General features: G+C 38.1%; 1 protein-coding gene across 1 annotated transcript in view; it reads right to left on the reverse strand.

The window, feature by feature from the left end:
• Positions 1–25,112, reverse strand: part of ADAM22 (ADAM metallopeptidase domain 22) — a 264,257-nt gene that overhangs the window by 68,819 nt on the left and 170,326 nt on the right. Inside the window, 6 exon segments of the mRNA XM_043968835.1 lie at positions 1,075–1,241; positions 2,051–2,122; positions 7,855–7,929; positions 10,857–10,927; positions 15,026–15,095; positions 17,478–17,541. Coding sequence (XP_043824770.1) covers positions 1,075–1,241; positions 2,051–2,122; positions 7,855–7,929; positions 10,857–10,927; positions 15,026–15,095; positions 17,478–17,541 — 519 coding nt within the window.

Genomic DNA, 25,112 nt, shown 5'->3' on the forward strand with positions numbered 1-25,112 from the left:
GAAATTCTTTTGGGGCGATTTTAGAAGATGATTTCTTAAAAATTCTACGGTGCCAGGTGTGGTGGTGCACACTGATAAAACTAGGCTGAGGCTGGTGGATGTCTTGAATTTAGGAGTTCTGAGCTGCAGTCGGGCTAAAGCTGAAGGAAGTTTGGCACCAATATGATACCTGTGGGATCATGGCGGCCAACTGGCTACCTAATGAGGTTAAAACAGCCCAAGTCAGAAACAGAGTGGGTCAAAGCTTCTGTGACAATCAGCAGTGGGGTCAGTCCATGAGTGATCATTGCACTTCTGGTGTGGGTGAGATAGTGAGACCCAGTCTCAAAAAAAAAAATGAATAAACAAACCAAGTAATTAATTAATAGATGAGTAAATACACAAATAAATGAATAATTACGTGAATACATTCTATGTCAATTGCTAATGATCACAGATATGAAAAAGTTGGCATTTCACCACCAAAAAAAGAAGAAAATTATGAAAAAATACGAAATGGAACTGCAAACGCTGAATTATTAGGTAGGAAGTTTCAGCTGCAGTACCAGAAGGCGGGCATGCTGGCATGCTTAGGAAAAACACTAGCCTGTTGCCTAAAAGCTTTATGGGAGGTACTCTAGGCCATACTTCTGGTATAAGAATATATTTGGTAGAAGTGTGATGTTATACCATGGAGGACCCACTCTTGTGAAATCCTAGCTATGTGGATACTGGAAAAATGAAAGTAAGTAGATGTTAATTGATCATTCAACAAGTATTAACCTCCTACTGTGTGCTAAGAATTGTGATAGGTATTTGAGATAAAAAGCACACTCAAAAATGAGTCTATTTTCCATTGAAAATACCTTGAAATTGAGTCTTCAACTTATATGAAAACCAATAAAATCTATGCATTTAAATCTCCCAATTTCCAAGTTACTCAAATAGCTTTAATTTAGTTATTCTTAATTATTTGATTGGAGAAGGGGGCAAGTCACCTTTTTGTGACCTCATTCACAAATTTCAATGGATTCAAAGGGGAACAGCAAAAAAAAAAAAAAAGAAATCGGTAAAACATGATGTGAAATGACATACGAGAAAAGGTGGACGGCATCGCTTTTCTCTTTGATAAAATCCTTCCGATATTTCATGAACTCACGTAGGGTCGTCAGCGGTTTTTCAGATATGGTGAACTTGTTGTCAGCTGCCCAGGTTTCCATGGCAACCAACACTATCCTTGTCTTAAGTTGTTCCTTATAGATCTAGTGTATTAATGAAATGAACACACAAGTTGTAATATCAAAGGACATATGAATAGGTCTAGAGGAAGCCCTTCAGAGGTACGAAGCATCTTGGATTTTAAATGGTTGGAATAAAGAGGTAAGAGACAGGACTGATATTGAGGGGGAAAATGGTGGGGGTCAAGATGTATCTTTTCTCTAATTTCCATATATTTCCCCTAAGAAATACAATGGCTAATCACACACCAGGGAACAATAGTTAAAGATTTTGTTATGGCATGATCTGACACTATTAATAAGGGAACCAATTTGTCCTTTGCTGGCATCTTAGGCAGAGTGTAGGGCAGTCTAAAGCTTCCCTGGCAGAATACTAGAGCAATGACAAATCCCAGAGTCAATCATTTCTCCTCAATGGTGGCTGTTAAAAAGGTTTGGAGAAACCATGGGGATATGAACCTTAGAGGTAAGCCATGGTAACTGAGTACACAAGTATCTGAGGTCTGGATATCAGCACCTGTCTGGTTGTGCACATTCTTACACAGAAGTCTGGCTCTTTCTTTGGATTGCTCTATTTGGGATGCCCTTTGGGAAAGGGATTCTACCCCCATCTTTATTCTATGTGGTATCTACAGAAGGGATTACAGACATTGACTCATCCAGTTTGATCTCCTTTTAGAAAGCCTATTAAGAGGTAACCAGAGAAGTGTGTGACTCCACTTGACATCTCCATCATCCATAGCAGTTATAAAGGACAAGGCGTATTATTTGCTTCATTAGCAAGTGTGATTTGGAATTTATTGAGAATGCCATTTAACTGGATGTATACTTACTAAATCTGCCATGTTCACCACGGATTTAGCATAGGTATTTGTATGCATCACCGAGAGCCGATGTTTTTTGAACTGAAAAATGAAAGAAAATTAAGTTAAGAGCTTCTGAAGTCAAGCATCGGTAAATCAGCATTTCTAAGGTATAGCCAGAAAAAAATGGATACGATTAGAAATTATGATATTGATGCAAGCTTTAAAGTGAAACTAGATTTCTAGAAGACGTTTCCCCCCCAACAGAATAAGGACATCATGGATTAGTGGAAAGTGGGCACTAAGTCTATGTTTCAAGAGACTTGGGGGGTCTAGTCCTACTTTTGTGGCTGTGGGATATCGGGGATGTCATTTTATCTCAGTTTCCTCATCTGTAAAAGGAGGGTATTATAGGAGGTAATCCCTATAACTGACAAATGTTTATGGTTGGGACAGAAGGCTGGTCTTAAGATAACAACAACATTTCCTAGTAATCTTGGGGAAACAGTCCCTGCCCTCGGGGAATTTACATTCTAAAGTGTGTATGCTTCAGCCAGGAAAGAGAATGGAACAGTATGTATATATGTATGTAGATGTATATGTGTAAATATGTATATATTTTTATATATCCATATATTAAATATATGCATATATCCAATCCAATAAACATTAAATGCCTACTATGTACCAGGAACTGTGTTAAGTGCCAGGAATACAATTAATTTTTAAAAAAATATTCCCTGCCTTCAAGGAACTTATAATCTAATGAGAGGAGACAACACACAAAAAGAGCCAAGAATGGGTTAGGGGCAGGACACTATGGGGTACGTGGAATCGAAAAGACAGAGCTGCAGATGCAGAACAGAGTGAGACCAAAAGTCCAGTTTTTACCTTCTATAAAAGAAGGCATTGGGAGGAGTTTGATACTCCAACCTTTAGTTCTCCAATTGGTGCAGAAGGGAGACTGATAGAGGTGGTTACCACCAGTCTTTTTTTTTTTTTAATTTTTTTTTTTTTATGTGAGGCAATTGGGGTTAAGTGACTTGCCCAGGGTTACACAGCTAGTAAGTGTCAAGTGTCTGAGGCCGAATTTGAACTCAGGTCCTCCTGACTCCAGGGCCAGTGCTCTATCCACTGCACCACCTAGCTGCCCCAGTTACCACCAGTCTTGTGGTGTGTGTGTGTGTGTGTGTGTGTGTGTGTGTGTGTGTGTGTGTGTGTGTGTGTGAGAGAGAGAGAGAGAGAGAGAGAGAGAGAGAGAGAGAGAGAGAGAGGGAGAGACGGGGGAGGGGAGGGAGGAAGGGAGGGAGAGAATTTTTCTATGAAGGAGTTCACTAGAAAAAAGCATTTTCCCTTTTAACTCCAACATCTTAATCCATATTCTCACAATGCATCAATACACCCATACCTGAAATCATCAGGTGAAATTCAGAAATGTGTATATTGTTGAATATTTCTTAAGAATTAGGCAAACTAGCCTGCAGTCCCATGTGTCCCTTTTCCTTTTTGCACACAGTGGCAGAAGGATACGAAGGGGCACTATGATTTCAGACCATCTATAAACATTAACTCAGCTATCAGTATTCTAAATGTGAAATCTTTGTCCAGTGAACAATGACTCGACATAACACTGGTAGAACTGAGTGATGTCAGTATAGATATCCTCCTAACAAAACCAGAAGACAAGAGGAATCTGCAGCTAAAAGGAAAGATGGCTCACGGGTTCTCCTGCGAGAAGCAAAATCATAATAAAAAAAGACCACCATGAAGATAATTGCAGCTTAAGTACCAACAGCTGCTGCAGAAGTAAAGAAATGCGTTGAAGAATTTAATGAGATCCTTCAAACAAGACCAGCATATGCTTTATCCTAAGAGACTTCAATGTGAAGATGGGCAGAGGGGAAGACAGTGAAGAGCATTTTGGGAAATATGGCTCGGGTTTGAGAACCGACAGAGGCTGAATTCTTTTAAATATTCAGATGCCTCTTGGGTATATGTTATATATACTTACTTCCAGAAGAAAAGTCAGAAGGTGATGGATATGGTGAGCACAACATAGCAACACAACACATAAACACAATGAAACAGACTGTATTTTAACATATGGGAAATGATTGGCTACTGATACGGCAGTTATTTCAGGAACATCTATCTGTATATAGTCAGAATCAAAATTAAAGTCAACATCAGTTAGAAAGAAAGAATGAAGGTGAGAAGAAGGTACTATACATACAATAGCAACAAGTTCAACTCTACCTATTTAAAAATAAGCCATTAAGGCCAAATCATGGGAATAGAAAAAGGCAAAGATACTTATGAATTTCATCCCCAATTCCTACAAAAGTTTAAACAATGGAAACAGTTGCCAGATCAGACCAAAAGAGTCTACAAACCCCCTTACCCAGCAAACACCTAATTTCATCACAGAATGATGGCAGCCAAGGGTGACATCCATTTAGAATATAAACTCAGTTATAAAACACTACTGAGGATAGTGGAAAATCATAAGCAATATCACTTCACAAAGCAGTGCATAGTAATTAAAGGAGACAGATCTACAGAAAACTTGATGAGACCCAACAGAGCAATAGTGATTCAAACAGCAAATGCATCTGAAAATAAAAAGAGTAGCAAGGAAACAGAGAGAATATGGACCAGACATGTCAACAATTGGACATGTATTTTCATTATTGTTGAAAATGGAATCACCACATTTGACCCAGTGGGTAATGGAGGGATATTTTTGTTGCTGTTTAGTCATTTCAGCCATGTCTGCCTTTTTGTGACTCCATTTGGGGTTTTCTTAGCAGAGACTGGAGTGGTTTGCCATTTCCTTCTCCAGATCATTTTAAAGATGAGGAAACTGAGGCAAACAGGGTGAAGTGACTTGCCTAGGGCCACACAGCTAGTGTCTGAAGCCAGATTTGAACTTGTAAAGATTAGTCTTCCTGACTCCAGACCTTGAGCTCTATCCACTGAACCACCTAGCTGCCCCAGTGCAGGGATATGCGGCGGGGACAAATAGGCTTCAAATTATTTCATAGGCTTATATGTGTGTGTGTGTATGACTGATACATACATATTTGACTGATGCATCTCTTCTGATTGTACATTTCCTTGAAAGTATCCCTTATGTCATTTCACATATATGTGCATGAATATGTATTTTATAATTTATATCTATCTATAATTATATGATGCATAAATTTAACATATAAACTATATATATATATATAAGATTTTACAAATATTATAAATGATATATAAATGTATGCAATTATATAATTTGTATATATTCATGTGCATATATATATATATATGAAATGATATAAGAGACACTTTCAAGGAAACATACAATCAGAAAAGGGGATGTATCAGTCATACAGAAAGAATGACAGATAACATATAACGAGTCTGAATTTTGCACTGACACCCACAAGATATAAAAATACTCAGGGCAGGAGTTCTTAACTATTTTTGTTGAAGATGCCTTTGGTATTCTAGTGAAACCCATGATACCTCAAAGTCATGTTTAAAATAACTGAAGGAAATGTTAAATTTCAGTTAGAGGTTAGTGAAAAATAAAAATGTCATTCTTTTACAAGCAAGTTTATGGATGCCCTGAAATCTGTCCAGAGATGGACCCCTGGTTAAGAATCCCTGACCTAGAGAAAGATCTCAAGTAGCTCTTAATCCCTGGTGTGCTATATGAGGAAGTTTATGTGGCACTCAAGACAGAAAGAGAAGGTAGATCCAATCAAGAACATGCTGAAGAATCGATGTTGGATGCTTAAAAGTGTTGAAGGGTCATATTACAAGATAAGTCAGGGAAGGGTAGATACCAAAAGAATGGGATAAATTGTGCAATTTCCTAAAAAGATGATCAAAAAGACATCTGTAACCATTGACCCATATTTCTACTTGGTCATCTTCATAACCCTTTATGACAATGAACTGTACACCCATATTGAGTAATTTTTGATAGAAAACATGAGAAAGCAGTTTTCCTACAACAAACCATGTGAACAGCCAGAAGGTTCAGTGGATACAAGATGCTGTGGTATTTATTGTTTGTGGATAGGAAAAACTGCATTTGACTGAACAGAGAAAGAGAAAACATCAAAGGTTCTCATGCAACAATGAATCTCTCATGCAGATGCCAAGTTCACATAAGGTCCCTAGATAAGTGCAACCACAGAATAGTACTCCTATTCGTTATCCCACCATTTATTGATACTGAGAAAGGCATGAAATGGACATGTATGCTCCACAAAGATGGATATTCACAACCGCCAAGGAGGTTATCTTGTACAAAGTCCAAACAGAAGTGGTATTCCCTGTAGATGGTGAGGTCTTCCAGATACTCCTATTCACACAAGGTATTATGGTGATTGCATCCAGCCCCAGAAGATTACAAGTCCTCTTTGTGAGATCCACAAAATTATGAAATTGGTCCCACAATCCACCCAGGAAAAACAAAATGCATGAAAAGTGTGTTTTGTTCAGACTATGACATAAAGTAGAACAGCCACTCTCTTGGAGTTAATATATCACTAATATATGGGACACATCCTGCACATGGACAATGAGATGGGACTGAGCAGGAGAAAACTGCAATGCATTCAACAATGCTAGACGGCCACTAACCCCATTGTTTTAATACAAATGTTGCATTGTGATGATTTATGATTGTGAATATTGGAATACAATATTTTCCAAAGAATCAAAGTTATACATGATTGAAAGAAAGAGTAATGGAGAGACATGTGTGGGAGAAAATAGAAAACATATTTCCTATGACAACCTCTCACAAGAAAGTGTTGTAAAGGATATTTTCAAGGAAGCATATGATAACTATATGAAGGGAGATGGTCCAGACATATAGCAAGAAAACTCAACAACAGATGGACACCCCAAATTCTACCTACATTGACATCCTAAATTCTACCTACGAAATGTCTCCAATATGTTTGGTAGATGTGCTGTGTGGAATTTTTGGAAAAAAGGATGGACAAGAATTGCACAAAAGCAAAAGACAATGATGGGCTTGCAAATTGTCCTGATGGAGGGAGTATGTGAAACTATGAGATTGGAGATTTATTTAAATATTGAAGTATTATTTTATTTATTACAGCTAAGAGGCACAATGGATAGAGTGCCTAGCCTGGAGTTAGGATGACTTATCTTTGTGTGTTCAAATCTGGCCTCAGACACTTACTAGCTGTGTAACCCTGGAAAAGTCACTTAACCTTATTTGCCTCAGTTTCCTCAACTGTAAAATGAGCTGGAGAAGGAAATGGCAAACCACTCCAGTACTTTGCCAGAAAAACCCCAAATGGTGTCATGAAGAGTCGGACCAAACTGAAAATGACTGAACAACAACAAATTTATTTTTAATCTAATTTTAAAGGAAATGCATATATTAGCATTAATTCTATTCAAGTCCATCTGAAATGAGCTTAAGGATTTAGATGTAGAAGGGATAATTTGGATCAAGGAGTCTATCGCCTCATTTTACATCAAGGTCAAATGATCTGGCCAAGGTCACAATGAGTGGCAGAAATAGGATTAAAACCCCCGTCTTCTGACTTCAAATTCTATTTCTATTACATCCATGATGTCACATACCATAGTCAGTGTGGCTAGTGGTTACTTTCATGTAGGCACACAGTTGGACCGCCTATTACTTCTGGGGAATATAGGATTAGGGTTAAAACACTGACCAATTTCAGCACCTTCTTTAGTTACAATGTGCAAGGCTTCATTTCTACCCTCCACAGGACTTGTGGCCATTTTTACCCTAGAGCATGCATAAGTTTCAAATGAAGTCCTACCATTAGGTGATCATTCACTATCATCAGTTCAACATATTTTGTTTCTTCTTCTACATTACGTGGATGCCGACGAAGCTGCAGAAACATTAAACAATTTATTAAATATCTACTATGTGTAAAACATGGAATGGGGGGGAGACAAAGATTGCAGTCTAATTAGGGGATATGATATACACACCCAAATCACTCTAATACCATATTATAAGTAGGGCTTCTAAGGAGCACCACAGTGCACAGAGCAAGAAGTCTGCAGCCAGGAACACTCATCTTCCCAAGTTCAAATCTCACCTCAGACACTTGTGACAGTTGTGTGAGCCTGGGCAAGTCACTTGCCCCTGTTTGCCTCAATTTCCTCAGCTGTAAAGTGAGCTGGATAAGAAAATGTCAAACCACTCCAGGAGGCTTGCCAAGAAAACCCCAAATGTGGTAACAAAAAGTCAGATATGCCTGAAAATGACTGAATAATAACAAGATGCTAAGTGCACTAGGCAAGAATGACCATAGTGTTAGGAGCAATCTGAGGGAAGATATGCTATAATTAGCTCTGGTAAAGGAAGGGCTGGAGTGAACATCAGGGAAATCTTCTTGGAGGGAGTGGCAGGGGAGCTGGGCTTTTGAAGTATGGCTGGGAATTCAGTGGGTAGAAAATAATGATCAAGGAGGAGAGGAGAGACCAAGCCTAAAGAACGGTATGAGCAGAGACAGGAAAGTACAGTGCAAGAAATGGTTAGCAGCCCATCTCAGCTGGTACACAAGGTACTGTCAATCACTCCATTAACAACATTTATTGAGTACCCAGTGCACCAGGCATGAAGCTAGGTGGTAGGACTATAAAGACGACTACTGTCTTCTAAGGAGAACAATAGTATACAGCAGAGAAAACAAGATGGTGCCATGCTGCAGAGGGTCTTAAATGCCAAATAAAATTTTTAAATCCAGCTTTCTAAGTAAGACTTGGAAAAATTACCTATAGAAGAGCATCAATATGGAAGAAACAGAGAATGATAATGTGGTCTCTCTCTTTTGGGGGGGGTATTTTTTTTAAAAGAACTTTTGTTTGTTTGTTTGTTGTTTTGTTGTTTTCCTGGTGGGGCAATGAGGATTAAGTGACTTGCCCAAGGTCACAAGCTAGTTTTGGTCTTTTTCATATGTTTTTCTTCTAGTCAGATCCAAAGATTGTGTATGTACCAGGTAACATCAAGAGAATGAAAACAGTAATCATTTATATATAAGACTAAAACAACCATATTAATTCACAGTATTCCACATGAAAAGCTCAACAGGCTTAGTGAAAATGATCTCATTAATTTTCATAATTATTCCTCTCCCATCGATATTGATAACAAAGTTAAAACTGTCTTAGGTTGTGTAGGTAAATGATTCCAAATTAAAAGAAAAACACAGGTTATACTTCTAGGATTGAAAACAAAAGAATAATACTAAATAGTTCTCAAAAAATGTGGTCTTTAGAAGGCCTCTAGAAAGCTACTTTCTAATTATGTTTTTGTGGGCAGTTGGACTGGGACATGACAAGTTAGTAAACTAGCGTGCCCCTCTACATTTTAGTTATTTCACTTTTAATGGTGTCAGTAGGTATGCCCAATAGGCCTTGCATTTCCTTTGTAATGCCTCAGCAAGTCAGGTTACCTCAATATCCTCATCTGTAAAAATGAAGAGTTTGGATATGCTGATACATAAGATGCTTTCCAGCTATTAATTTATGATCTTATGAGCTCCAGAAAATGAGCTATTTCTCTCCCTGAGCCATCAACCTAAGCTCCAGGACGAGCTTTGCCAATAGCTGGCTGGGTGTTTTGGGCAAGCCTCACTTTTTAGGGTCCTAGTTTCTTCAAGTGTAAAAAATGAAGTGGCTGGATCAGATGAACTCTAAGTTTCCTTCCCAGTTTAAAATACCATGATGGTAATTTTGCCTCCATTTTTGGAAGTGTAGTGGAAAGAAAGCTGAATTCAGAGTAAAAAAATGAGTTCTACCTTTGGTTCTGTATGATCACCAACAACTTCATTAACTTCTCTGAACTACATTCTCCTTATCTACACAATGAGAATGATACCATGTATAACCTCATTGTGCTGCAATGAGGGTGATATGAAATACTACCTCTCATATGTGTTGGCTTTGGCAACCCCAAAGGGCCATATAAATGTCCATTGCTATTATTATCTTGATTCATTCCGATTTTTCTAACTTGCTTAATCTAACTGGGAATGTACGTCCCCAATTTTACTTCCCTCCAAAGATCATTAAATGTAAGATCCTATTCAGTAGGTTTAAATCCTGGCTTTCTACATTGACCAAATGAGACAACAGTAACCTGTAGTCCTGATATGCATTATCAAGATCAAGGTGCACCAAAGACATAAGCTCAGCAGACCTCAGTATGTAGACCAGAGCCTGTGTTGGACTCAGAGTCCCAAGGTGACAAAATCAAAGATCCTATTACTAGTTTCTCAGTGAGAATCAAAATAATCACTGTTTAAGGGACTGTCTTGGTAATACCACTAGTCTCAACTCACAATTCAAGTCTCCCAACTTTTGGGGGGAGAGAAAGAAGTCAGAATTTGAAATCATGCCCCATGAATGTGAGTTCTTCTGACCCCAGCATTTAGAGTCAGACTCTGTGAATTCTTTAGCCCAGATCTGCCAATTGCATGATTAGCAACCTTGTAGAAATTATCTTGGGATTCCTCTTCTTCATTCCCTGGATGAGCACTTGTCTGGTATGTTGTGGTCTGGGTTCCTTTTGAGGTAGAGGTTAGACAAGATGGCCACCGAAGTCCCTTACAATTCCTAAAATCCCATAATTCTGTGATTTCTTCTCGTTCTCCTCCATCATCACCACCATCGGCATCATCACAATTATTACAGAGTATTAAGTATTGCCATAGCAGTATCTTTGTTTACCATAGTTAAATACACTCACCAGCAAGTACTCACCCATCTCATAGAGAGACTTGGTTTGAGTTCACAAAATCATGCCTACCTGCCTTTTACTCCTTTTTAGTCTTGGTTTCACAATGAACTTTGGAGAAGTAATGTTCATTTGTTGAAATTCTGAAATACAGTAAAACAGATTATACTTTGCCAATCATAATAGGTATGCAAAACTTCTACATTGCTCCACTAAAGTTACTGGTCCTTCCCACAGTTTATAATTCTACAAAAATCATGCAATCTGATGGCAGCAAATTTATTCATAGGATCACACATTTAGGACCTTAGAGGCTGTCTAGGCCGAACCCCTCATTTTATAGATGAGGAACTCATATTGAGATATTTGCCCAAGATCACAAAGGTAGCATGAGAGGTAGGATTTGAACCTGGGTCCTCTGACTTCAGTGCTAGCCCATCTCATCAACAACAGCTAAAGAAGCAGAGCCAGATATTAACTGCTCCATGATAATGAACTATCATTGGAGATCATAAAGAAAATCTGCAACAATTTCTCATGAGATTTTTCTTTTACCCCCAGTATTTTCAGCTCACCACTCCAGCACCTTTTCATCAGATACTACTATCCAAAAAATGTTATTTTAATCTTCTACATCAACCACCCTTTATCCTAATGAGTATTGAAATGGATAAAGGAAACTGAAAGCATGAGAAGAAAATAAATTGAATAACCTACGATAATCAAGAATTGATGAAGGGTTACTAGCATTATACACATCAGCATGGTATACATGTGTGTATGTATATATGTATATGTATGTATATGTATATATACATATGTATACACACATATAGACAGATTAGATAGATAGATAGATAGATAGATAGATAGATAGATAGATAGATAGATAGATAATTGATAGAGAGCAGGGTCCATCTTGGTGTGAGAAAGATCTGGTCTTGGGTCATACTTCTGACATATAGTGACAGGGTGAACATGCATAAAATACTTGATCTCTCTATACTCTGAAATTCCAAATTGCAGAATGCTTATCCAATCTGTTTCTGGTTAAGGGTGCTTCCTCCACCAATGAAATTACATTTCTGTATTTTAAAAAAAACAAACTCTTGTTTTGTCAATAACATAATGCTTATTAATCCTAACCTCTTTAGAACCCTAGACGCACAGACCCCATGATAACTCTTAAGGCAGAATTACACATAGACTACATGCGTGTATGTAAAGTTCACTAAAGATCTTGAATAGGGAAATCTTTGTATCAAAATTTCCCTATAGGGATGCTAACCTTTTTTTCTTTTTCTTTTTTTCTTTTTTTGCAGGGCAATGGGGGTTAAGTGACTTGCCCAGGGTCACTAACCTTTTAAAAACTGGAAGGTTCAAAGGGTAGAATGAAGGAACCCTTGGTAGACCCTCTACATGATCTATGTTTTGTAATTCTGAGGTTTGTCCACTATCATTATTTCTACCTCACATGTATATAAACTGAATGTTTGACTGAATTCATACCACAGCCCTGGCTTTGGCTAATTTTATATTTTAAACATATATTTATATACTATAGTCATTTATGAACTATAAACATTCAATCTCTGTAACCCTAAGAGAATTCTGAAATATCTAGTCAAATATTCACCAAAGAAAATAGTGAATACTCAGAATAAAAACATTTCTACTCAGAATAAGAAAAAGTTAAAATTGCAATGTTCTTTTTAAGTATATTTGTCAAAATATATTTATTTATGAAAACTCGCCAGACTACAAGAAATACCATATATTTGATCTATTGTCATGTTTCCATGTGACCAAGTCACATTAATCAATAATACTGAAATAGTTGAATTTTATATTGCCTTTCTCTAATGCCTTTTAAGCATCCTCAATTTAGCCCTAGTAGGGACCTTACTTATCTTCTAGTCCAATCCCTCATTTTACAGATAAGGAAACCAAGGCCCAGAATGTTTAAGTGATGTGCCTGAGGTTACAAAGCTGGTAAAGTAGCAGAGCCAGGGTGTGTACCCTGGCCCTCTTACTCCAAATCATCCAAGGATCTTTTCACTACATACACCACACACACTTCATTGGAACTGCATGCAAAAATTATTCCAACTAAGGACCTGCTTCACAAATAGAAGATGGGGCTGGGGGGAACATGGCTAAAAAGAAATGCATCTAAAAAAGATCTGGGTACCTTAGTGAACACAAGCTCGATGTGTCAACAGTGGGATACAGTGCTCAAGAAAGCTATGGAGATAGCACAGCATCCAGGACTAAGTGAGTGGTGATTATACAACTATATTTTGTCTCATTCAGACCACATTTAGATTACTGTGTTCAGTTCTGGGCACCTCGTGATAGGAAGAACATTGATAAGCTGGAAAGTGACCAGAGAGGGGCAACTAGGATAGTGAATACCTTGAGTTCATACCCTATCACAATTGGTTGAAGGAACAGAGGAATTTTTGCCTGGAATTTTTACTTAGGAGAGTCAATATCTATCGTCAAGTATTTAAAAACACGTATAGAAGAGGCATTAAACTTGTTTTTTTGGTCCCTGAGGACAGAACTGGGGTCAATAGGTGGAAGCAAAGGAGGAAATTTAGGATTGAGGTCTAGAAAAACTACCTAACAATTAGAGATATCCCAGAATAGAATGGGCAACTATGGCAGATGGTGAGTTATCCCTCCCTGGAAGTCTTCAAACTTAGATATTCATCTTATACAGAAGTAGAAGAGGGTTGATTGGGTCTGGGCAGTAAATTTACTTTTCAGAGAATTTCCTAATCAATATGGATTTGGTGCTTCTTCCAAACCAACATTTACTGAAATATATACAAACAAATTTCTTTTTCTCATAATTGCCATGTCTATCTAAACTTCTTAGGAGATGAAGGGCTACCATTAATATGGCCTGCCTTTCTAAGAGGGGCAGATTCAGAACTGAGCAGAAAACAGTAGGATATCACGGAAAAGTAAGATGGGGAGGGGAACACCTAAGAAATGAAACTCATCCAGAGATGAGTTTCTGAAGGATGTACTACCTGATAGGCATTAGTAATAACACAGGATTGCTCAGTCATCACACAGACTACCTGCTTTGAAAGAACCCTGGGTGACAATGAGGAATTATAGGGCATCTTTTAGCAAGTCTGTAATCAAATAGTACCAGAGGAGGGAAGTATGTCATTAAGTACTTGGACCATTAGTCCCTTATCAGTTACTGCTTTTGCTGATAGATATCACTCCCTGGAATTCTTATTAAATCACACCTTTGTTTTCATGCTTATTTCTTGTTTCAAGTTTTATGGTTATTACTAATTCTCTTCAAATAAGAAGAACCCTGGAAAGTTTAGCAAAATCATACAAAAAGAGGTTTTGTGTTAGAAATGATAAATGCACATTCATAGAGGTCCCTCATTGACTTTTCTCATTTGCAATCCTTCAAAGGGGTTGTTCTATTTCGTGAGGGTGTATATTCTAGTATTGCCTGGTAACAGGGTTAAGAAATCACAGCATCAGAGGGATGTAAGGAAGCCTATTCCAACTCTCTTATTTTACTGGTGAATAAATGAGTCCAGAAAGGTTGATTGATTTGCTTGAGGTCACATAGCTAGTTGGTGACAGACTCAGGTTTCTTGATTTCTAGTCCTGGGCTTTTCCCATTACCCCACACTGACTCTCCCAGGATTCCCTTTACACTGATCCACACTGCCCAATCATGGGTGCCTAGGTGGTTGAAGGAAGAAGCCATTTTCAAACTACATAACTTAAAGCTACATATGTGTTGGGCATCCTTTTGCCTCCCCCCACAAAGAGAAAATTAGGCAGAAGGTATTAGCACAACACAGGCAAAAGTATAGCAGGGAAGGGAAGAATTATTAGAATTCTAACTATAGATGAAAAACATTTATCACTTTTTCTAGCCCTCAGCATTTGTAACTTATCAAATGATCCATTGATACAAGCCAGTCTTGCTCTAATTGGGCATCTCTATTGCTGGCTTGCATGCAATCTAATTTAAAAAGAGGTTTCCTTTGGTTTGCCCAGGACACACCTTCCCCAACCAATGCATTATAAACACAAAGCAAATCTATATTTTCCTCCACAATTCACCATGACTCTGTGTCTGAAATTCTCATGAACAACTAGGGGCTAATGACATTTTCCATGCAGATTAGTTCCAAAGCAGTGAAATGAAATAATAAAGAACTTTTTAAAAAGTGAGCAGATGGGAATCATACCAGATGGCAGGTCATCCAAGGGAAATTCAAACAGTTTGGATTTGTAAACTGAATGGAAATGGAAGTCCTCCTGAAATAACACAAATCAGCACAGTTTAAGCATAGAAAACAAACCATCTCACAGCCTCAGGCAATCCCCTCTATTGGCTGCAAAACCAGATATATTTAGAAACATCATGTTTTCATTCTATTCCCAGTCTTGGCCTTGAGGAGAAATGAGCCACTATCTGTCCTCCTCTCTGTACTCCAATAGTCTTATCTATAACCACAAGGTTAAATGGTAAACTATAAAGTGTTATATAAGTTATTGATTATCATTAGTATTATTAATTATTTGGGTGAAGTGTGGCCTGGTAGAAAGAGTACTGGACCTAGAATCAAGAAATCTGGATTCAAATCTCAGCTTGGACTGAGAAGTAATTAAGGACACAATACAGAAGTACTTAGGAGTTATGAAGCCACAGGCAACTCATGTAGCTGTTCTGAGTCTCAGTTTCCTCATCTGTAAAATTGGAGGTAATATTATTTGTACTATCTACTTTACCGGAGTGTGAGGACAGCATATTGCAAATCATAAAGCACTATAGAACCACAAGTTTCTATAAAGGAGGGAAGAGTCTTTGATTAACCTTAGGAGCACCAAATTTAGGTGTAGAATTGGAAGGAAACTCAGAGGCGAGCAATTTCAACCCATTTGTTTTACAAATGAAGAAACTGATGTTCAGAGCAGGGAGGAACTTGTCCAAAGTCTCACAGGTTTAGATTTCAGAGTTCAGATTCAAACTCGATCCTCTGACTCCATCTAAAACTCTATTCCTTGGAAGCCAAAACTCTAACAATATGGCGTGCTATAGCACAGAAAAAAAATGAGTTGGCCTATTTGGTTACATGGAAGATGCAACTAGAAATCATAAGATCACAAGATTTAGATCTGGAAAGAACATTAGAGGCCACTGAGACTAATTCTTTCATTTAAAAGCTAAGGAAACTGAGGCAAGAGATTAAATGGCTTTCCCATTAGCAAATTCTCAAGGCTAGATTTGAACTAAGGTCTTACTGACTCCAAGCCCAGTGGGCTATCCACTGTGCCACCTAGTTGCCCTATCCAAAGACGGTTTTGGTCCTTGACTTTTGGGTAATAGATCCAGCACACTTCCACTAGGCTACATTGCTAGACAGAGAAGAGATCTGCATTGCAGATTATGTGATTTCTACTCAGCCTTAAACCAATTCTCCTTGAACTTCTGCACTTTAAGATCTAGCTTTTCAGGAAAGAGTCCCCTCCCCATAGAAATATATGCACCAGAATTCCCTGGTGCTCTGAAGGAAATGATCAATGTCCCAAGCAAAAACTGGACTAAAAATTAAAGTATCATGCAAAGAGAGGTGAAAACAGAAAACACAGCACTCTTCTCCTGTAAGAACAAATAGCAGCTATTAGAAAGGATGCCCTTTTCTTCATCCATTTATTCATGATACTCATTATGAAGAATTTGATGCTACTGAATGAGGATCGTGGTCAAGAGTCATATGTGAAGTCACCTCAAAGCTGCATTGCTGTACCAAATAATGATGCAGTGAGCAATTGGTAGACAGGGACGATTTATATTATTAAGATCGTTTTGGAAAGAAGATTGCCAGCGAATGGAAAAATCTTTGTGGGTTCGTCATAATTATTCTGCTTGACTAAGTCATTTGAACAATACTGCAGGATCCAAGGAGACATGCTCGGCTTTCCATCATTTCAATGGGCCCTGTTTTTGTCTATAGTCAGTGATGTAAACTCAATCTCTATCTAATTATGGATAAGGAGATCTTCTGTTACAATGAAGGAAAAGAAAAGGATGCTCTGAAAGTCTCAAACCATTTCTACCATTAGATTTTAATAGGAAACATGCTACTCACCTCAGGACAGAGGGAGAAGTGATAGACTGGGGTACAGAATAAGACTCTTTCTGGATATGGCCAATGTGGAATTTCGGTTTTGTTTGACTATACAAATTAGTTAAGAGCATTGGTTTTCTTTTTCTTTTTGTTTTTCCGTTGAGAAAATGGGGTTGAGGATGGGAGGGAGAGAAAGTAGATTCTTGTTAATTAAAAAATAATAATTAAAGAAGACTTTGAATATGAGCAGCTTTGGGGAGGGGGAGTGGTATCTAGGGGGAAGTATAGGGTAATATAGGAAGAAGAGGTCTCAGGAAGTCTCAAAGAACAAATATGTCTAATTTCACAAGAAGTCTCATGGACTGGTGGCTTCAGAAGCATTGCTGGTTATATATTCAGTCTCACAAGCCAGATTCCTCTAAGTCCTGTCTTTTCTCCCCTCCCTAAAATCTAACGCCAAGATTTTATAAGGGCAAGGAAGAAGATACAGAAAGCAGCTGCCATCATTTATTCCCTTTGACCAATGAAACATTTGCCTTCTACTTGGAATAACGGAAGTAAAGCATACCTGGGAGGTGTCATTTTCTTCTGGCTCGATAAGATATGTATGGTTCCCATCATAGAACATTCCGCTGTCAAGGACAGGAAAATGATTAGACAGAGGTATTGACTTATTCTTCAGACTCCAATCATTTAAGAAACCACCAACAGCTACACCTTCAGGTTATTATTCTCTCTGGTCTCCCAACTCCTATACTCATTTGCTTCTAGCAACATTAATGCGACAGTCTAGAATGGCTCAGTGTCCAAGTTTTCAAGACTAAGTGGTAGTTAGGCATTGCAAAATAAAGTTAAACTCCTGGGTTTCTGCCCTCAAAAACGATAAGGTAAAGAAAAGCAAGTGCTGGGAGTGTAGGTGGTAGGAGGCCAAACAGCATGAATAGCAATCTTTTAAAAGAATTTATTGAGTTCTCAGATCTTGCTTTGTTTTACAGGATTGTTTTGATGGAAAGGAGGATTGAGAGGGAGCAGGAAGGGTCAAGGGAGAAAAAGGGGAAAATAGGAAAGGAAAAGAAAGTTACAGATTGAGGTCTACAGCTAAAGGAGGAGTTGAATTGTAGTGGGGATGGAGGATGGGAAAGGGTTAACAGGAAAAGCAAAGGACAGAAGAATGGAGAGAGGAAGCTAAGACTATTTTTGTTTAGCATCTGTCATGGTAACATGAAATAGGTCTATTGATTTTCTTTACCCTACTGCCCAAAGACCAGCCACTCAGCTGGTTCCCACTCATATGACCCCATTTCCTGTTTGTCAATGGGGCCAACAAAGTGATGGATGTCAGAGGCATCCAAAGTGCTTACCTTTGGGAATCAATTCAGTGCACACCAAAACACCAAATGAAAGAACCTTCCCATTTGTCCAGAATCAAACAAAGAGATAAGCAAAATACCAGAATTTTTTCTAAAAAGGCTATGTAATGTATGATTAAAACTGCTCTTTGTGAATGAACATTTATCACTCACTCTGTAAATGTTAAAATATTATATATTTCAAGCTATCCTTATTTTCATTGCAATTCTACAAGGTTCCTAAGTGATTTCTGCCACCAATAATTCAAAGAGTAAAAATTAGTTTTAGGGATAAAAGTCACTTAAGAAGCTTATGTTGATAATTCCAATTTTCCCCCTCATTTCTATTTTTTTTCAGGGCAATGAGGATTAAGTGACTTGCCCAGGGTCACACAGCTAGTAAGTGTTAAGTGTCTGAGGCCGAATTTGAACTCAGGTCCTCCTGACTCCAGGGCCAGCGCTCTATCCACTGCACCACCTAGCTGCCCCCAAAGTAATTTTCTTAACCATAGATCTGAATATGTCACTCCTCTTTTCACCTCCAGTGGCTCCCTATAGTCTTTAAACTGAATGTAAACTCCTCGTTTTAAGCATATCAAATCAGGCCCCAACCTATGTTTGCAACCTCACTGGGCATCCCTTTTCTTTCCATTCTCTGTGATCCAGACAAACTGCCTTCTCTCTGTTCTTAATACATAATACTCCATCTCCAATTTCCACACCTTTACACTGGCCATTCCCCATGCCAGTGATGTTCTCCCTCCTCATCTCTGCCTCACAGAATCCCTTTCCTCCTTTGAGTGGCAGCTCAAGCACAACCTTCTTCATGAAGCCTTTAATTCCCTCAAACAACAGTACCTTCCTTCCCAAATGATCTCATACTTAACTGCTTTATCTTCTTTATTTTGTTGTTGCTGTTGTTGTCCAGTTGTGTCTGACTCCACATGACCCCATTTGGGATTTTCTTAGATGCTAGAGTGGTTTGCCATTTCCTTCTCCAGATTATTTTATTATGAGGAAATTGAGGCAAACAGGATTAAGTGACTTCCAGGGTCACACAGTAAATATTTGAGGCTGGATGTGAACTCAGCTCTTCCTGACTCCAGGCCCGGTGCTCTATCCACTGCACCACCTACCTGCCAATTTATTCTGCACATAATTATATGTTTTGGTGTTTTCTCATTATAACATAAGTTATAGGATTTGTTTTATTGCTTGCACTTGTTCCACTAGAACAGATCGCAGTACATAGAACATAGTAGGACATTGATAAATGCTTGTTTGTGGATTCTAAGATTTAAAATTATGCCAATGGCATTGTACTTTAAGAAAATTAGTCATTCATGTTTGGCATGTCTATAAAGAAGGAAATGAATGGCAAACCACTCCAGTACCTTTGCCAAGAAAACCCCAAATGGGGTCACAAAGAGTCAAACAACATGTGTATAATAATTCTTACAACATTCCTCAATCATTTTGGATAAATGGGAACTGATTATAAGGTTGAAATTTCAAGTAAGAAAGGTAGACAGCCACAGCTCTGATCACCACTTACTGGGATGTCAGTTGGTTATGATGACCTTTAGAACCATAAGTGGCTAATACCTGTAATGGGTCTGACTTTTTCATTCTGCCTCCCCCGTTAAACTATTGCCTGCTTCTTCCACCTACTTGTTCAGTCATGTGAGTATACTTTAGATACTAGAAGAAATTGTTGGAGTGAGAGCAGTCACAGTGGGGATGTGGACTTAGGCAAGATGAGCTTGGAAGGCACTGATACTAATAACGACAATAATAGCTAACATTTATATAATACTTTAAGATTCACAAAGCACTTCAAAATATTTTCTCATTGAAAGGGAGATTTTTTTAAAATTTAAAAATATCATCTAATTAACACCTCGGATGTAGGTACTATTAGAATAATATATACATTTTATAGATAAAGAAACTGAGACCGAGAGAGGGTAAATAATCACCATCGGGCACACAGCTATTAAGCATCTGAGGTAGTATCTGAACACAGGTCTTCTAAAGGTCAAGCCCAGCACTCTATTCTCTACATCTCTTAGAGAGCAGCAATTAAAATTATGACTTCAGGGCAGCTAGGTGGCACAGTGGATAGAGCACCAGCCCTGGAGTCAGGAGTACCTGAGTTCAAATCCGGCCTCAGACACTTAACACTTACTAGCTGTGTGACCCTGGGCAAGTCACTTAAGCCCAATTGCCTCACTAAAAAAAAAAAAAAGAAAGAAAGAAAAAAAAATTATGACTTCAGAAACCTAAATGGGGAGTCTTAAATCAAGTGATGAAGGAAGGACCCGGCATCCTAACTGGGCTTCAATCCCAGGACCAATTCAATTCAATCTCAGAACTTCATATAAAATGAAGACTGCACTAGACTATGTCCAAGACCTATAGCTCCTATAGCTCCTATAGCTCCTATGTCCAAGACCTATAGCACCTATAGCTCCAATGTTCTAGGATGCTATGAACCTCAGCCTTGGTAATAATACTGAGCAAGTCTGATCACCTTATCACATTCTACTCATTTAGGAAAGTATATGTATGTGACCTTGAGAGTATTTTAAGATTATGAACTAATTTGTTTTGTTTTGGTGAGGCAATTGGGGTTAAGTGACTTGCCCAGGGTCACACAGCTGGTAAGTGTTAAGTGTCTGAGACCGGATTTGAACTCAGGTTCTCCTGAATCCAGGGCTGGTGCTCCATCTACTGCGGACCTAGCTGCCCCAGGAACTAATGTTAATCAAGTAATTGTATTAAAATATTGCTGTTTATTAAATAATATAATAATATGTAATATTAGATAATATAACATAACAAGAATAGAATAGAATAGAACAGAACAGAGCAGAACAAAACAGAATAGAATAGAATAATAAACAAGTGGTTGGTTGCTAGCATACCACACCTTGATGCCACTCTACCTTTCCAGGCTTCTTTTATTAGTCTCCTCTCATGCTCCAACCAAATGGATCATTCCTCTGCTTCTTGAATGTGACTTGTGTTCTCACACATCCTTGCCTTTGCTCAAGCTGCTTCCTTTTCTAGGAATGCCCGTTCTCCTCCTCTTTTCCTTTTAATTCCTACTCATTCTTCAAAACCCAACTTAAATGTAAATTCCACCAGGAAGGGAACCTGATCCTCCCTCCTCCATCGATAATCATAAATGGAGTAATATTTATAAAGTGCTTAGCACAGTGCTGGAACACAATATTGCTTAATAAATACATTTGTTCTTCCCTTTATGTATTATATAACACTCTGTGTCTGTATTTCATCCTAATTCTGGACTATGGTCTCCTTGATGGCAGGAACTGTGCACTTGATATCTCTCCCAGTGCCTGGCACATTGCTCTGCATACAGTTGACATTTTAAAATGTTTATAGTATTGCAAATATAAAAAATGTATATTGCGTCCAAAAAGTCATAAGTGCACACACCCCATGATTTCAGTGACATGGGGGGAACTATCAGTGGGGAACTTTGTCTACCAATGTAACCCATTTTATGTTCTACAATTTACACTAATAGAGAATTGGCTGGGGCACTGGCAGTGGTGGATCAGTGGAACAGATCAGTTATGCAATGCACAACAGTAAATGATCAAGGTAATCTAGTATTCAATGAACCCAAAAGATGGAAGCTTTGGGAATGAAAATTCACTATTTGACAAAAATTGCAGGGAAAACTGGAGAGCAGTTTGACAGAAACTAATCATAGACCAACATCTCACACCATATACCAAAGACAGGTCAAAATGGATAAATAATTTAGACATAAAGGGTGATATTATAGATAAGTTACGGGAGAATGCAAAAGTTTACCTGTCAGAGATCTATGGATAAGGGAAGAGTGTATGACCAGGGTTACATAGTCAGCATGATCAGAAGGAGGACTTGAACCCAGGTCTTTCTGACTATGGTAATCTACTTAACATGTATGACAAGTAGTTTCATGTTCTTTGGGGAATATATATGTATATAATTTTTTGCATTTTTAAAAGCGCATTTGGTGGTTATCATCTTTTTTAAATGATTTAATTTTATATTTGTTTTCATTTCACTAAGTTCATAATTAATATTTTTAAAATTTTCTAAATGCAATTTTTCTTTTCTAAGTATTTATTAAAATAAAAAATAAAATAAGGTAGTATCTTTGTATTTCAATACTAAAATATGAATTTAAATATTAAAATTGAAAACAAATAATACGATAACTGTTTTCCATTTTCAGTGTTCTTGTTTTTATTGCCTTTTTTTAGTGTCATATCGCAATTTTTTAAATAATAAAAATCATGAGGAAATGCTCCCAAAGTCTTCATGCCTATAGCCCACAGGGATTTATTTAACCCTACTAACATCATTTCCTACTATAAAATTTCATGATTCTATAAAAATAAATAACTTGTTGAAATCTGAAATGAAAGGAGCAATTTTAACAAGTCACCACCAGGGGGTGGTAAACTCATTTGTTGCTTCCTTCCCAGTACCCTAATGACAACCTGTCCCAAAAATCAAAGCCGGTGGGTCACTTGTATCACCCAGACTTGGGACATAACAGAATAACATTTCGTCTCTGGAATATGCAGCCTTGCAAGTTCTATGTAGAAAAAGCACCCAAACCTAAATATTTCCCACTTTGTTTTCTTTACCTTAAGCCTGCAAATCAGAAAAAAAATTATCTATCTTTATGTCATTCTGTTCTTGGCTATTTACAAGAGGCAACTCACGGCTAGAGCAGCACAATCCCTCTGGCAGAGACAGCATGAACCATGATTTAATGCTTAATAACTTCTCACAAAATACATTTTCTCTGGGACTTCTTGATCTGACAGTCTGGAAGACGCCACAAGTCAAACTGGGTGATAAACTATCTGTGACAGCGTCTGAGTGAAGTATTTTTATTCCAAGTTCCTAGATAATGAAATTTAAGCCAAAGTATTCCTACCTGCACATAGCTATGAGCATACCACTGAGTTACAAATTATGAAAGGATGCCTGTGCCTGGAAGACATGATTTAAGAAAGTTTTTTGTTTTTTGTTTTTTGTCCAGTTCTGTGATTCTGGTGATGAAACTCTTTTAAAAGGCAGATCCTGGGGGCAGCTAGATGGCACAGTGGATAGAGTACCGGCCCTGGAGTCAGGAGTACCTGAGTTCAAATCCGGGCTCAGACACTTAACACTTACTAGCTGTGTGACCCTGGGCAAGTCACTTAACCCCAATTGCCTCACTAAAAACAAAAAAACAAAAACAAAAACAAAGGACATTCATTTAAAAAAAAAAAGGCAGATCCTGAAGCAGTTAGGTGGTACAGTGGATAAAGCACCAACCCTGGATTCAGGAGGACCTGAGTTCAAATCCAGTCTCAGACACTTGACACTTACTAGCTATATGACCCTGAGCAAGTCACTTAACCCTCATTGCCTGGCAAAATAAATGAATGAATAAATGAACGAACAAACAAACAAACAAATAAATAGAAAGGCAGATCCTGCAGTTTGTGGTTTCAAAGCACTAACCACTAAGAGGTTAAAAATGACTTACCCAGAGTCATACAGCCAGTATGTACCAGAGGTAGTATGTGAATCCAGGTCTTCCTGATTACATGATGGCTCTCTATAGCATCTCCCTCACCAGCCACTTATTCATAAGACTTCAGTTTTTTATGCTAAAAAACCTCCAACTACAAAATGGCACCAGCTCTAGATGTTGGTTTTTTGTTTTGTTTTTGGTGAGGCAATTGGGGTTAAGTGAATTGCCCAGGGTCACACAGCTAGTAAGTGTTAATTGTCTGAGGCTGGATTTGAACTCAGGTCCTCCTGACTCCAGGGCCAGTGCTCTATCCACTGAGCCACCTAGCTGCCCCTCTAGATTATATTAAACCCGGTATTGTTGGTTCTCACAAGGACCGTAGAAAAAATTTAGTCTAATTTTGTTTTACAGATAAGGAAACTGAGGAGTAGGAAGATCAAGTGAAAAGGCTAGTTAATGCCTGAGTTGGAACTCAAACCCAAGGTGACTTTTATTTTCCAGAAAGAATTTTCTTACCAGAAAGGTTATGAGCTAGGAAGGAAGCTATTGAGAAAGGGCACATGCTGCATCCTATGAAGAGCTAAGGGAACAGAACCACCATGAATCTAGTATGGGCTAGGATTACTTGGCCTAGAAGCAAAGGTTTCAAATACATGAATTTCTGTCTGTTGTCCATTTCCAAAAACAAGATCATTGGGTTATACATCAATAAATTACTGTTAGGCATTTATATTCTTCCTTTTTTTTCTTTTTAGTAAGGCAGTTGGGGTTAAGTAACTTGCCCAGGGTCACACAGCTAGTAACTGTTAAGTGTCTGAGGCCGGATTTAAACTCAGGTCCTCCTGACTCCAGGGCCAGTGCTCTATCCACTGCGCCATCTAGCTGCCCTCTGTTAGGCATTTATAGAGGGACTTAGTGTTATGGATAGAGTATTGGAGCTAGGAAGATCTTAGTTCTAGTCCCACCTCTGACTGTGTGACTGTGGGCAAGTCACTTAATCTCTTGTTCCCCAGGCAACTCTAAAAACCAAGTTATAGAGAATCTGTCAATCTGTGTCAGTGGGGAGAACTTTCACATTAGGAGTTATCCACACTGATGAAATCACAAGTTTGAACTATATAAATTCATATATATATATATATATATATATATATATAGGCATGTATATGTATAAACATATATATGTATATTTGTGGAAAAATACTATAACGTGGGGCAGCCAGGTGCTGCAGTGGATAAAGCATCAGCCCTGGAGTCAAGAGGACCTGAGTTCAAATCCGGCCTCAGACACTTAACA

This window comes from Dromiciops gliroides, chromosome 5, assembly GCF_019393635.1.
Source record: "Dromiciops gliroides isolate mDroGli1 chromosome 5, mDroGli1.pri, whole genome shotgun sequence".
Classification (NCBI taxonomy): Eukaryota; Metazoa; Chordata; class Mammalia; order Microbiotheria; family Microbiotheriidae; genus Dromiciops; species Dromiciops gliroides.